This window comes from Seriola lalandi, unplaced genomic scaffold (assembly GCF_002814215.2).
Source record: "Seriola lalandi dorsalis isolate HSWRI2012SDOR001 ecotype SW California unplaced genomic scaffold, Sedor1 jcf7180002054369, whole genome shotgun sequence".
Classification (NCBI taxonomy): domain Eukaryota; kingdom Metazoa; phylum Chordata; class Actinopteri; order Carangiformes; family Carangidae; genus Seriola; species Seriola lalandi.
This window is the reverse complement of record NW_019524922.1, coordinates 62622-77950: the sequence shown is the minus strand read 5'-3', so window position 1 is coordinate 77950 and position 15329 is coordinate 62622. Positions and strand designations below refer to the sequence as shown.

The window sequence follows — 15329 nt, the reverse complement described above, 5'->3', positions numbered from 1 at the left end:
ATAGAATTTCATGTTCTTATATTAACATAGTGTGGTTCAATCTCAATTTTTCATTTTTTCCACATATTTATTTATTTTATTTATTTTTTAAATCTCTTACTATTTTACAATTTTGACCATCTTTCATATTTAGATAAGATAGTTAATATAATCAATATCAATATATTTCACTGTAATAGGTTCTTCAAGGTCACCTGTGTAAAAGATGTTTCTGTGTTTGTTTTATTTTATTTAATCTGCAATGAGTTCCTTTAAAATAAGCTGTTGGAATATACAAGTCTTTACTCCTCAGTCTTTGGTCTGAAGAGTAAAACCTCTGATTTTGTAAATAGTATAAATAATTATAGCATCCCCAGAAAGATGATGGTCGGACTCTTTGACTGATGTTTCATGAATTTACTAGATGAATTTCTACATTCACAAGGATTCCTTTATCAAAGAAAAATAACAAACCATGAAATTAAACTTTAATCACATTCGTACCTTGTTCACTCCCCGACTGAGGTGCTAAATCTTTATAGTGTGGACATCTTCTTCACAGTAGATAGTCATCAGTTATGAGCAGCAAAATCACCTAAGACGACTCTTTATGCGCTTTATGACCAAAGTTTTCATAATAAAACAATTGCAACTGCATTTACCACATTATGTTAAGACATTTATCTTTGTGCGAAAAACTTCTCCTTCCTGTGACCAACATGTCTGGGCAGACTGCAAATAACCGAAGCACCTATCTAGGCAAGTTGTTGACTTCCACTAATGGAGTTTCAAAATAAAAGCTACATTTTCAAAAATAAAATCTGTTTTACATGCAAACAAGAAAACTATATTGTAATAAACTAAAACATTTGCAACTGTGTGCAGTGCTTACAAATACAAAATAAAACTAATGAAACTAAAATACAGGGTCATTTACAATAATAATGATATCATAGTCTTATCAGAAACATGATGTGAAGCTGATGTACCCACACACTGCCCTCCAAACTACAGAGAGGTTATTGCCCCTTCCCAGAAATGATCTACTGTGAGTCAAGGCAGAGACTCAGGAGGACTCATTATATGTTACAAATCAAATTTACACAATGCACTACAAATTCTCAAAATCCATCCATCCATTTTCTTCCACTTATCCTCTAGTAGGGTCTCTAGGGGGTGGAGCCTATCCCAGCATCTTTTCGGGCGAGAGGCGGGGTACTCCCTGGACAGGTGCCAGTCCATCGCAGGGGAAACACATAGAGACAGACAACCATTCACACTCACAGCCACACCTGTGGTTAGAGTATCCAATTAGCCTAGTCCCCATTTTGCATGTCTTTGGACTGTGGGGAAGCCGGAGAACCCGGAGAGAACCCACACTGGCACAGGGAGAACATGCAAACTCCACACAGAAAGATCCCACGGCCGAGCCGGGACTCGAACCGGGAACCTTCTTGCTTTGAGGCGACAAATTCTCAAAATCAAAAAATATATATATTTGGCAGAAAGTAAAAAGAGATCGTATCCCTACACAGAAGGATATATATGTATGTGCTGTTTACATTCCCCATCTGAGTCGCCTTACTTCTCTGATGACATATTTCCCTGCCTTGTGTCACAGATATGTCATTACCAGGGACAGGGAAATATAATAATCTGTGGTGATTTTAACACCGACACTGGTGGTCAGCAGTAGTCAAGGGGCCAGATTTTTTCACCCAGCAAGCTCCTACTGTTCACCTACACCTGCCTCCTAGAAACAACTTTGACACTGTGATGAACAGTGATGGGAGGGAGCTATTACAACTCTGCAGAAGCCTCGGTTCACTTATTGTTCAACTCGTGGCAACAGCACTGTAGATTACATGATTACAGACATGGACCCCTTCTCTTTCAGTACATTCACAGTCAAGCCCCAAACCCCTTTATCAGACCACAACCAATTCACCCTCTTCCTCAAACACAGCAGCATCACACACACAAAACCCAGCAAGCTGTTTAACATACCCAGGACATTCAGATGGGCCCGACAGCACTGAGCAACACCAAGAGGCAAGCAATAGTGAGGAGATTCAATTATTACTAGAGGAGTTTATAGAATACCCCTACCCTTCCCTCTACTGAAGGCATATGTGAGGCTGTCCAAAATATAAATTACATCTTCAAGAACATCAGAACAGCAAATAAAGCTGAATTGAAAAAAAAGAACCACTGGTTTGACAAAGAATGTCAAAACCTGAAAAACAAGTTAGAAAATGATCTAACCTGAAACACAGAGATGCTACAAACAATCATATACGCCTTGAGTATTGTGAGGCACTTAAGACATAAAAATACAATCAGAATCAAAAAGATAAAACATACTGAGAAACAGTTATGCCTACTTGAAGAGAGAGAGAGTCCAACTCCTTCTGGCTCCAGTGAAACTCTATCTGTCAGTCTGAGTCCCAGGAGCTGGTCATACAGCATGGAGACATATGGACGCAACATTTTCACACCTTATTTGAGCCAACACCACCAGGAACTGACTTAGAAACCAAACAAATACTTGAAAAACTACTAAATATGGAATTGATATTCAAACACAACCACAACCCCCCTAGATTTCCCCGTTACTATGAACGAAGAAGAAGAAAACTGAAGACCCAGCAAAAAAGCATGCAGGCCTGATGGGATTCTAAATGAAATGCTGAAACACAGCACAGAAAAATTCCAATTGGCTATTCTAAAATTATTCAACCTAATTTTAAGTGTGGGATATTTTCCCTGAGAGTTGGAATAATGGTCTTATTACACCTATAATTAAAAGTGGAGACAAATTTGAGCCTCAGAGTTCAGAGATCTGTGTCAGTAGCTGTAAGGACAAGCTGCTCTGCAGCATCATCAGCTGCCGTGTAGCTGAGTTCCTCAATCAACACAATGGATTCATGCCTAACCATCGCACATCGGACCATATCTTCACCCTCATGTGCACCAAAATAAGAATAAAATATATTCATGTTTTGTAGATTTTTAAAAAGACCTTTGGTTGTATTTGGCATGAAGGACTCTTTCATCGATTGTGGCGTCTGAGGTAAAACCTATGATCTAATTAAATCAATGTATTTGAATAACTGATGTGCAACGAAAGTTGGAAACAAAAGGACCCCTTACTTCAAAGATCAGAGTCCCCTCTGCCAGCTGCTGCTTAAGCTCCGCCCACACACACCGAAAACTATCCGGCCCAACCAAATCATCTCAAAACAAAGAGAAAATTATATCGAATATTGGAATGAAACCAAATCACAAAGTAAATTAGAATTGTATTTGACCCTGAACAGAGAGTACATGGCGGCAGAGACCTGACCACCGGTACTGAAAACTAAGGAAAACGTTGACAATGTACAGACTGAGTGAACACAGCCTGGCATAGACACAGGCCGTCACAGCCAGAACAGGCTCCTTTAAATAATAATTAAAGATTAATTATAGATTTAATGTTCCAGTTTTAAGAGAAGGGTTCCTTGCTGTTTTTGGTAAAAACATAAAATTCTGTCCATGAATTTAATGTCACGTTCTTAAATCTCCATTATTCCTCATGGAATCCTCATGTTTCAGTGACATCATGAGCAGCATGCCAACGAACAACCAATCAGGGACCACTAAACATGAGACCACCTGGTCAGCCACTAATCATCTGACCTGTGAACCCACCTTATCCCAGACAGAGACAGAGAGACGACCCCCCTCTTTCCCTGAGTGGCTGAGAGTTGAAAGAATTAAAACCCGGATTGTTGAATTGTCCAGACTAAAGTCTTTTACTGCACTGAAACTGTGTAAGTTACTGTCTCTGACTCAGTCTCACCTGTTCCACTTACCTGACTCCCACATCCACCTGTTCACCTGTTCCCTATTCTCCAATCATCCGCCACAACACACCAGCCCATTCAAACCAAACTAGGGCTGGGTGCCTTCATCCTCCACCTGTTCAGGTCTACCTGGCTGTTCTACAGAGACAGTTTGATGGGACCTGATGGAGTGAACAGAATGGAAGGTTACATGTGTAACCCAGGTTCTCTGAGCAGAGAGACTATCTCTAATATGTACAGGGGTCACTTCCCATACACATGGAATATGTAGGGTGGAGAGATAGAGAATATGTTGAGGAAACATCATCATGACTCTCTCAGCCTGTATAACCATCACATCAGCATCTGTGATCCACAGTCCAGCTCCATGTATTTACAGGTTTGCTCTTCAAACACAAACCACACACACTGATTCTGTCCCTTTATGTTAAAGCACCATGAAGTCACAAACTCAGTGTGACTGAAATCTTTATTAGCTCTTCAACTTAACTTTATTCACACAGCATCTTTAAAACAAACATGCAGCTACAGTGCTTCACATAGCAAGAAGACTTTTATTGAACAGTGTTCTGCTGCCAGCAGGTTCCATGTTCTAAACACTAGTGTTCCAGTACTGTCTATTAGAACTCAACACTGAGTTCTTATGGATCATCATCAGTACACAGAGCAGTGATTAGTCTGTTTTAACCCAGTCACAGCTGTTTACTGTCTTTATGCAGGACAACACACTTTTAAAATAACATCTGCAGTCAACAGCTGGACAAAACAAACACAATAAATACAATAAGTTAAATAAGAACGCAAGGAAATATTCAGTGATGATGATGATGTGAGATGAGAAGTGTCAGAGCAGGAAGTGATGGACAGTTTATTATCAGGCTGCTTCTTGTTGGAACTGATGCCCTGACCTTTCAAAATAAAAGTTATACCCTCTGATGAGCACCAGTGTAATGTACTGCTGGTCCTCCACATCAGCTCTGTCTCATGTATATGACATATTGTCGGAGAGCCCGCCCCTCTGGTGTCTGGGTGAATTCTCCTGTAAGATGTAATACCTGTACCCCACCCTGTATGTCCCCCACCTCTGCAATGTCCTCATTTCCTTCCTGTAGGCTCATATTCTCCTCTCTCTCCTCCGTTTTAGATACAGCTGCAACTGCGGCCCTCTCTGACTGGGGAGTACAGGTGTGGAAAGGATTAGATTCTCCCATAGCTATTTTTTGGGGAGTATCTTCTCTTTCTTTCCTAGAGAAAAATGGATTCCCCTTGTCACCATCAGGCCCTAGACTATGGCATGGGGTGTTAATGACTGATGGTGGCTGAGGTACTGGAGTAGATGAGGCAGCCTCCAAAAGGGGGACTGGAGTCAAAGGGGGAACTGGGGTGGAAAGGATTGGCTGTGCAGTGGGAGCCTGGAGGGGGACTGGGGTAGATGAGGTGGCCATGGCTTGGGCTTGCCCCTTTGCTATCCGATCATACTCTAAGATAAGTCTGGTCCTTTCCACATCTTCCTGGTCTACTTGCTCTAAAGTTTTCATTCTTTCCCTAGTCTCCCTTATGGATGCACGTAGTGCCCGAATCTCCCCCTGTTTGGCTGCCTCCTCCTCTGCTCTCAACTGATCAAGTGTGTCATCTGTCTGCTCTCCATACTCCAGTAAACCCTTCACGGTTATAACTGGCATTTGTGTCTGTGGCTGATGAGGCATTGGCTGTGCAGTGGGAGCCTGGAGTGTGCTAAGGTCAGGGTAAAGAGGAGCTGACTTGGTCATAGAAGTGCATGTTGTGGCTGCTTTGTCTCTGGGAAGCAGAGCGCAGCCTGCAAGTGTGACTTTGTGCAACAGGGCTCGTCGATTTTCTTTTTTCTGCCTATCTCGGGTCCAAGCGCTTCTTTGCAACAGGGATGGGCTCTGTTTTTTATGCTGTATTAAATCCTCCTTTGCTTCTGCTTCTAGCCTACAGACAAGACGGAGTAGGCCTCCTCCTGTCTTATCCTCCCTCAGTTTGTACTGAACCTCATCCCACAACTCGTCACATCATTTGTTCAGCTTCTGCCTAGTTTCAATAGGTTCTCCACTTATCATCTGTTTTCTTATCTGTCTCCACTGTTCTGCCTGTTTCTGCTGTAACCCAGCTAGCAGCATTCGAGGCCCACAGCCCCCTCCATCCTCACACTCCCTATCAAATTCTCCCTCCATTGGTGAGTGTGTGTGAGTGTGTGCGATACTTCCCTGATTTCTTGTAGTCTTACTCACCTTCCTCTTTGACCTGTGTGGGAAATGTTTTTTAGTTTAATACCTCCCCAGCGGCCAGTCAGTTTGTATGGCATAACACCCGAGCAACTGACCTTGTGAGCTATACACACTTTTTAGTGTGGCGTGTGGTTTGTTATCACCGCGAGGTTACCCCCACACGTTTTTACAGCTCAGACACCCGTTCAGAACTCACAGAGACACCACTGTATCTACCACCCCTTTCACCCTTGGCTTTATTTATTTTCAATTCCCGATTGTAATCCTCACATTGAAAATATTACACTTTAAATGTATGTGTGAGACCGAACCAAGAAGAATAGATGTATTACTTAACAGCAAAATAAACATGACATGAGGCGATACAATGAAAATCAATTCCCAATTACAATTTCCACATTGAAAATATTCCACTCAGTTTCTCAGACCACGGTGGGGTCCCTCCAATCTGGAATTTATGACCACCGTTTGGGAATCACAAGCTGATTGTCCCTCTCGGGAGAAAACAGAAAATGAAACACTCCAGCAGCAAGTTGTCCTGACTCACTGCAAACACTCGCTTCCCTGGTCCTTATAAACAACTGTCACAACGCCTCATTAATAGACTTATTGGCCTGCTATAGAGGATTTCCGCACAATTGAAGCCGGGTTGTCACTTTTACTTATTTATTTCCTTCTACCCTGAGTGCTTGAGGTCTACGTTCCCCTGTGGCGCCTAGGTCAAATGCCCGTCCTCATCAGAGCAAAAACTCCGATAGACGACGTGAACCTCTATCTGAGTTTTCCACTCCTTCGGTCGACGTGACTCCCCGCTACACACAGGTCCCGGTAACACAGACAATATTCCAACGCCCTCCTACCAGGGCCCTTGCAAAAAACGCCAAGTCTTCCCTACAGATTGTTTTCAAGAAGCGAGTTACCACCCTATGCCCTGCAATGGCTCTTGACACATTTTCTAGGAGGCGAATATTTCTAATTTGTCGGATACATAAAGTAACGGCTCTGCCTAATTCTACTGTTCTTTTATGAAAAACAGGCTGCACTCACTAAGGAGATCCCCTTCTCATCGGATCTTAGATCCTGAAGGGTTTTTTTTTTCGATCTCCCTTGACGGCACCACGCTTCAGTTGTCAGTCACCGGGGACCCTTCCGTCCAACACGATCTCCCTGGAGGCACCCACACGGCGTGCTAACCACCCGGGGACTCTTCCTCCGATCGCAATAGCAATCTCAATCCTAGTGCTTATCAACTATACAACAGACAATAGGAACAGTTTCAATACAACTTAATTTTGTCAACGCCAATCTGCAGATTTTCGATAAAACAGGTTTCTGCTTACCGCTGTTCAGTTAGAGGCCTCTCGTTGTCTTCCGTGTTCCACTTGTCTGTATCCTCTGTTAACAAAAATATTTCCTTTTAACAATCGGTCACACAAAGTATCATCCTGCCTTCATCACGTCAGGGTCACCAAATTGTTGAGTCCAGATCCATATATAACCAAACAGGACTCGCGCATTCGTTTGATGAAGTATGCAGGACAACAGATAAAGTTCAACACGTCTAATTTATTAAAAGTATAGTCAAGCATATAAGTTTGAGATTGCTTACAGAGCTCTGGACCACCCTGCTCTCGTCTCGCCTGTCTAAGCAGCATGCAGTACTTTCTTGTATCAAACATTCATTCTTATACAAACATTCTCTGTGTAACAGGGTCACTCCACCTCTTCTCTCCTCACACCATTCTGACCTGAACCTGTTATCTAAACATGTCATACTTGTACTGTCTACTACTCTTGTCTGTCCCTGTACGTCATTCTGCAATCTCAAACGGCAATCAGGTTCACAATGTTTAATGTTCACATGTCACAATGTTCATAAACAATCATAATCATCAGTTTAAGGCTGACTTGCCTTTTTAATCATACAAAGCATACAGTATTAAACATAACATATCCCTTCAATATATAGACAGATGTAGATGTGAGCAGGTGTTACTTTCCTCACCTGTATGATCTGTTTATCTACAGATTAATAAAGACACAGAATGAACTTCATCATCAAACAGCAGTAACAGCCCTGACACTGAACACCCACACCTCACTGTCCTGCAGGTGAGGTCTGCATGTTGTCGATGAAGTCGTCTCCGAAGTCGATGATGAGTCTCAGAGCGCTCACGATCAGAGAGTCCACTTCGTCATTGATCTGGATTTCTTGGCTGTAGTTCTTCACCGGACAGATGCAGTTCATTGGGATTCCCACTGCTGAGCTGAAGTCAGTCATCTGAAACAACATGTGAAGCTGGAGCTCACAGAGGAAAACATTCAGGTCTCAGTCACTGACGCACACTCACCTTTTTCTTCAGGTGTTTGCTCATGTAGACGTTCTTCAGATCCTTCTCGATCTCAGCACACGCTGCGTCGATGTTGGTCACAATCGCCATCTGAGGAATTGCTGCAGATACAGAAACCCAATCAGAATTTTCAGGAAGACAACAGCTGAACTTTAGTCAGTAACACATGTTCAGTGAGAAAAGGGTTGATGAGTGATGTATCACAGACGGTCACTGTGAGTAAAATCTGTCTCCCAGTCGATCACTAGTGGTCCTCTGCACTCTTACCCAGGTCGCTGGCTGTCTCTCTGATGGCCTTCATCTTCTGCAGAACTGAACCCTTGATTTCTGCTGAGTTTGCAGAAAACACACAAACCAGGATGTGAACCCTGTCGTCTGGAGAGGGCGTTGGGTTGTAGCCGGGATCGCGCTCTGACAGTGGAGACAGCGGGTTGAACTAGAAAACAGTGAATAGAAACACCAAGCTGCTTCACTTAAGAACAAAGACACAGAATAAACACGACCCTGCTTCAAGTTTATAGGAGAGCTGTGCACTGTGTTAGTCACTGTGTCACTAACACAAACTGTAGGGATGTGTGCTCAGCTGCATTACATCTTTAAGCAGCAGGACTAAACAGGCAGCAGCTCAGGGGTTAATTCCTTAAACTGATGTTTCAGCACCAGCCTGACGTCTTTACAGCTCAAAGACTAAACCACATCAAAATAAAACTTCCTGTTCACAGGAGAAGTCAGAAGAACAATCACAACAAATCTCTATATCCTTCAGCCCCACAGGGTCTTCTTCTCTGCTCAGGGACTGATCATGTCAGGTGACCACCACAAACACTCACCTTTCACCTGATCCACAGTTATCTGTCATTCGACCCACACACTGACTGCTCCTCTATTTCAGGCTTGAGGGACCACTGTCATGAGATCAGATCTGCCCTGCCCCCCTCCCAGATGTAGGAGTCCCTCCTGAATACCTGGTCCTGACAGAACCCCCTCTCTACAATCACCCCTTCCCTACGACCATCAACATCCTTCAAGGTCTCTAACTAAAGGCCTGCTGTCTTCTGTCTGCCCGTGAAACATGGAGCAGTCCCTCATCGACACCTTGGCATCATTCAGTCCTCTTATAATCTTGTGATCTCACCTCAGCAGGCAGGTGGTGGATGTGGGTGGGTCGTGAGCTGATGCCGTTCACCTGAGCCTTCCATACAATAACAGGTGACCCATGTGCTCACTGGTTCTCTCCCACTGCTCACATCCATTTCTTTTTGTATCATCTATCACTTTTGCACATACACATCCCCAGAGCACAGACACCGCTCACATGTGCTGCTTTCATGACTGCACTTGGTTTCCACACCCCGCTGCTTGTTTGTCTTAAGTTTTAATAAAGTGCTTGTCTCAGTACACCTTTGTGTGGACTCCCTTCTTGTCTCATTTGATCTGCTCCATGGAGCCACAGCTTTTCCTGAACCTTGGGAAAGCTCATCACCTGGTTCACATCAAGGAGAGGAGGAAGGAGACAAATGTCTGCACCACACCTGTGGACACTGAATATCTGGAAACGCCTCTCAGTCTGACCCTTGGTCCAGCAGTCCTCTGAGCTCTAGTTAAAGGTGTACTCCAGGACACGCTGGACAGGTTTGCCTCTTTGGATGACATGCTGACTGAAGCAGCTGTTTGTCAAGGTTTAGAACTTTCATGTGTCCGAGGTTCGTCCCTGAGGTTCACTGTCAGGACTACTACAATAATGATGGTCCTTTCACGTCTGCAGTGAAATGCTGCACATGTTTTATCAGTCAGTGGTGGCCAGTGTAACTCTTTTATGCTGCAGTCTGCTGGGGCAGCAGCATGTCAGACATGAACACAAGGAGACTGGACAAGCTGGTCAAAAAGGCTGGGTCTGTGCTGCAGGAGTCTGGACTCACTCAGGACTGTTGTGGAGAGACACATGCAATGTAAGATGGAGGCCATCTTGGACAATATCAACCATCCTCTCCACAACATCCTGGCAAGACAGAGAAGCAGCTACAGCTGCAGCAAGCGTCTCATCTCACTGCAGAACAGAGAGGTTCAGGAGATCATTTGTTCCCACTGCCATCAGGCTACACAACACCTCAGCCAAAGGAAGTGGACTTATCTATTTATTGTTGTTCATTTGTTATTTACTGTTTTTATTGACATTATTATCAATGATGAGCTAATGGACACATGCATTTCCCCTAAGGGATAAATAAAGTATCTATCTATCTATCTATCTATCTATCTATCTATCTATCTATCTATCTATCTCTCTCTCTCTCTCTCTCTCTCTCTCCCTCTCTCTCTCTCTCTCTCTCTCTGTTGGAGAGGAACTAGGACAGTGGCAACTCCAAGCTGCTCAGCGCTAAGCTAGCTCTGGATGTGCGGACATGCTGGTTGGAGGGGGTGGAGCATTCATTTGTGGTTTGGACTAACCATAAGAATCTAGAATACATCCACAACTGCCAAGAGCCCGAACCTCCTGACACCCAGGCTTCTGGAACATCAAGGAGTTCCTACTGCCGCCACATCATGGACCACTCCCACTTGCCCCCCAGTAACCTCTGTTCTCCTGCTACTCCCCATCACACGATCTGCCTTCCTGTTCCCATTTCATCAGGACTACACTCTCATCCGCCTCTTCCAGTGTTTCAGCCTCAGCTCTTCAGCCATCTGTTTTCTGCTGGTTAGAAAATTAAATGTTTCTTGAATCTTGAATAGATTCACCTGCAGCTAAAAAGTATTGTGAATACTATTCCACTGCATCCCTCCAAAAATATCTGATGCAACATGGATAAGAAATGTGGAGAGTTTTCATTGATAAATTGACAGTTGTACCTTGTAACCTTCCCTCACTCCTCCCTTCATGGCCAGTTTGATGTCTTCAGCACGAACTCCAGAGTCTGACCCCTCTTCCAGCCCCATCACGTCATTGAAGACAAAAGGGTAAAATGTCTTTGGGTTTCCTTTTCCTTTTCTGATTTTAAAAGTTTCATACTGTAACACACACACACACACACACACACACACACACACACACACTGTTATGGTTTGCTATAGCAGACACTTTTTGTTAGTTTTGTTTTGGGAGTTTTTGCACTTCCTGTTTTATTTTGTATTGGTTTCCTTGTGTGTCTGTGTGTTGCTTCCTGTCTTGGTCCTGTGTCTGTGGTGATTGTCTGCCCCGCCCTAATGTGTTTCACCTGTGTTCAATCACCCTTGCCTCCCTTGTCTATATAGTCCTTGTGCTTCCCTTTGTCTGTGTCGGTTCGTCTGTTGATTTCTGGGTTTGTCTTCATCGGTTCACGTCTCCTGTTCATCTCTGGGTTTGTCCTTGTTTTGTTCATGTCTGTGGTTAATAAACCTGTCTGTCACAAAACCAACATTAAACCAGTGTTAACATTGTGGCTGATCACTGTGTGAACACATGAACTTCTAAGTGAAGGGAAAGATTAATCCATCTGCTGCTGTACGCACCACTTCATTAGTGTTCATTTGTCCTCCTGAGCTGATTGACACAAATCTAAAGTTTTCTTACTCTTCTGGTGAAACTGGTGTTAGAGGTGGTTGCACTGGCCAAAGTCGGAATAGTCATCCTGCCCCGAAGGACATTGCTGACGGAGTTAATGAAGCTTGACTTTCCAGCTCCTACAGGTCCGTACAGAAGAACTCTGAGATGGGAGACATTCCCATTTTCAGGCTTGTACTCCTGCACATACTGAAGGTCCCTCTGTTTGTCTCTGTTAATAATACATGTAACTTTAGATTGAAATACAAACATTTATCATTATTCAAACATCAATAAATCAACAAACGAAAAGAAATATTGGACCCACTGGTTTGGTTTGATTCAGTGATAAAACTGAAAAATCCTAACACATCTGTACGACCTGTACTGCTTGCACTACCGTATACTACCCTATACCCTACTACCCTGCACTTCCTCCTGGAGCTGGACACACACACACACACACACACACACACACACACACACACACACACTGCAACAACTTAGTGACAATTGTCCCCAGTGGTCACTTGCCGTACTGTAACACAAAAAAACCCTGTGGTTCATCACTTTCCCCATTGACCTCCATTACAAAAGAAACGTCTGTTAAAGAGACTGAGCATGTGCAGTCGCAGAGCTTTTATCATTTTTATCTCATGAGTCCAGTGTCCAGTTCCTATAACACACCTGTGGTCACCACACATGGTTCAGTAAACTCACCCCCAGAATATTGCCCTCCATGGCTGATCCAGAGCTGAAAAGAAAATGAGTGATTAATGGTCTTACAAGAAGAACATTTAGTAAACCTGTCAACATGGTGTGCAACACAAATTTAATGTTGATGATTCGATGAGCTTGTTTTAATGTCAATTTATTTAATCCACACTGAATGAATTTTCACTTTCAGTTTGTGTTGCGTTTGTTCAAAAGAAATTCATGATTCCCGGATGGTCTCATCAAGAGTTTGTGAAGCAACATTTGCTCTGAGACGTAATTAAGAAGACGGTGAGTCTTTCCCTCAGTCAGTCAGATTGTTCTCATTAGTTACAAACTGAATTAATTCAAACACTGACGCCTCACCCAGAATATGACTGTTGTTTTCTGTCATAGACACATTTTTAATCATCAGTAGTTACTTCACAATAAAAGATCTCTGTGTTTACCAGCTTTAAGCTTTAATTGTGAAGCAGCAATGACTTCACACGGCTTCGTATACAGGAAGGGTGTGGCATGTATAGATAAAAGCATGTTAGACGCAGTAACCCAGAAAACTGTTAAACTGTTTAATGTGGTGGCGAATAGTTTGCACATCATTCTTATTGTATATCAAAAAAATATTTTCAAATACTCAATTATAAAGAGCTTCAGTGAAACAACATAAACTCTCAGTGTATCAGTCACAACAAAATGTTACTTAATCATCTGAATAGAAACTGAATAGTCCTTACTCAGTTTGTTTAGCTTGTCCACCAGACGACCCTCCATCCTCTTCCTGTAGAAGTTCTGCAGCGATACAGAGAAAAGTGAAGTCAGGTTTTATATAAATGTCCCTCATCCTCTTTTACAGACCATGTGACTTAAACACACACACACACACAAAAACACACACACACAAAGTGAAAGTGAAAGTGAAAGTCACACTGATGTTTTACAGATTGCTGGCCGTTTCCTGTAAGTCACATGATAACAGAGGGAGGGACCTTCATATAAAAACTTGTTTGTCTCCAGTTTGCTTCAGAGCTGAGAGGACGACGACAGAGCAACAAGCAGGGGAGGATTCCTCTCCTCACGTTAGTAACCTGTGCTGACTGTGAGGACTACAGACTGTGTGTGGCAGTGACTGAAGAATGTATGTTTCTGTCTGTCTTCATCAGAGTCCAAAGTTCCTTCCAAAGCTGTTCTGTAAACAGTCCAAACAGTTCTTTTCTCCTTTTGTCTTGTGTTAGGATGACAGGACCCAAATGCAGTTCACAAATTTATTGAGTAATGCAAACACCAAAGACTTACTGAACTGGTGAAACAAAAGCACACAAGGAGATTCCCGGCAAACTCGACAGAACTTGTCAAACAGAACTGACAAAGACAGAGGGGAAGACAAGGGGCTGAGGAAAGGAGCTGGGGGTCACATAGGCAGCAGGGGCAAATGGGCCGGACAGACACACTGCTGCTCAGGAGGACGGACAAACAGACGGAGCCATTCTGAAGGATGTCAGCAAGGATGAAGTAGGGATCATCGATGAATTAGGAAACGGAGCAGGAAATAAATGAGAGGAAAGAATATGTTTTCCCTCCTGAGTAAATCTGTATTGGTTGATATCAGTAACTGTAGTTACAAAATTTTTGACAATGTAATTCTTCTGTATAGTTACTAAGTGTGTCTCCATCCACCTCTTTGTTCTTTTTGGACAAAAACAAGATCTTTAAAAACTGCTACGACGTACTGGGTCACACATACAAGGGATTTCACATTGATTTGAATCTGAACTGTATATGGTTTGAAGTCTCTGTCAGAGTCACAGGATGTTACACTGGGTTCTGTCTGAGTTCACTGTTGATCAGGCTGATGCTGTGTGGAAACAAACTGTTTCATCATGTCTGGTTGTGTCGGTTGGTGTTCAGTATCTGCAGCGCCTCCCAGTGGACAGTGGTGGAACAGTTCATGTCCAGGGTGTGATGGTCTGCACTGATGTTTACTCCCTGTCACACATGTAAATAATAAATACAAAGGCAAAGCATGTTTATCATCTGAACACCTTTAAGCAACAGGATTCACAGTGATTTACATAAAGTAACATAACAAGGCTTTAAAGATTAACATCATATTTTCTGATATGACCATAAACTTATAAATGTACTTAAATAAGAAAATAAGGTCTTTACTCACAAACACTGTAAAAAAAAAAAAAAAAAAAAAAATTGTAAAAAAACGGTCAAATGACAGCAGCAGCAAGTTTCTGCAGAGAAACTTTTTCCTAATAATAAAAATAAGTGTCAATCAATGAAATATTAACACATGCTTAATATTGTAAAGTAAACCTTTTGTTTTGGAAGACAAAGTAAAAAATACTGTGTAAAACAGATTAAATCATCTCAAACTTCAACAGTATTTGTGTTAACATTGAATCATTAAGTGTAAAGTAATGTTAAAACCTGTAGAAGCAAAATCTAAATACAATATTTACTGATTCAGATTCGGATCAATTTTCTTACATTTCTCATAAAATATAATAAACTGAAGAAATGCAAATTAAACAGTTAAGTCTCTGTATGTCGTCTTTCAACTAAAGTGGGGTTGGAAACTTAATTACAAATAACATACGCAGCACTATTGACTTTATAACACTTTTATTTAATATATTCAGATGTAAATTTACAATATCAA

The 15329-nt window shown here is 42.4% G+C and overlaps 1 protein-coding gene and 1 long non-coding RNA gene across 8 annotated transcripts; one reads left to right on the top strand and one right to left on the bottom strand.

Annotated features, from left to right (window-relative positions):
- Nucleotides 1–7622: 7622 nt before the first annotated feature.
- Nucleotides 7623–13552, bottom strand: LOC111656762 (interferon-induced protein 44-like). Of its 7 annotated transcripts, none has more exons than XM_023408597.2 (7): nucleotides 13396–13551; nucleotides 12668–12701; nucleotides 11978–12179; nucleotides 11278–11436; nucleotides 8695–8863; nucleotides 8428–8528; nucleotides 7623–8357 (listed from the first exon to the last, which is right to left on the bottom strand). In XM_023408597.2, the coding sequence occupies exons 1-7, from the start codon at nucleotides 13430–13432 to the stop codon at nucleotides 8175–8177; spliced, it is 885 nt and encodes a 294-aa protein (XP_023264365.1). In that variant the 5' UTR covers nucleotides 13433–13551; the 3' UTR covers nucleotides 7623–8174. The 7 variants fall into 7 exon arrangements, with proteins under 7 accessions (XP_023264365.1, XP_023264366.1, XP_023264368.1 ...); XM_023408598.2 differs by having other exon boundaries at nucleotides 11978–12110; XM_023408600.2 differs by lacking the exon at nucleotides 11278–11436 and having other exon boundaries at nucleotides 13396–13552.
- Nucleotides 13553–13674: 122 nt separating this feature from the next.
- LOC147818993 (uncharacterized) lies at nucleotides 13675–15206 on the top strand. Its single transcript, XR_015437400.1, has 2 exons — nucleotides 13675–13796; nucleotides 13894–15206. It is a non-coding gene; the product is annotated as an uncharacterized LOC147818993 (long non-coding RNA).
- The last annotated feature ends 123 nt before the right edge of the window (nucleotides 15207–15329 follow it).

Excerpts from the sequence above, each read along its gene's own strand:
- LOC111656762 (XM_023408597.2), bottom strand. The coding sequence starts at position 13,432 with ATGGAGGGTCGTCTGGTGGACAAGCTAAACAAACTGA. Across the intron at positions 12,180-12,667 it reads TGGAGGGCAATATTCTGGGG|AGACAAACAGAGGGACCTTC; the intron begins GTGAGTTTACTG and ends TATTATTAACAG. Across the intron at positions 8,358-8,427 it reads GCAAACACCTGAAGAAAAAG|ATGACTGACTTCAGCTCAGC; the intron begins GTGAGTGTGCGT and ends ATGTTGTTTCAG.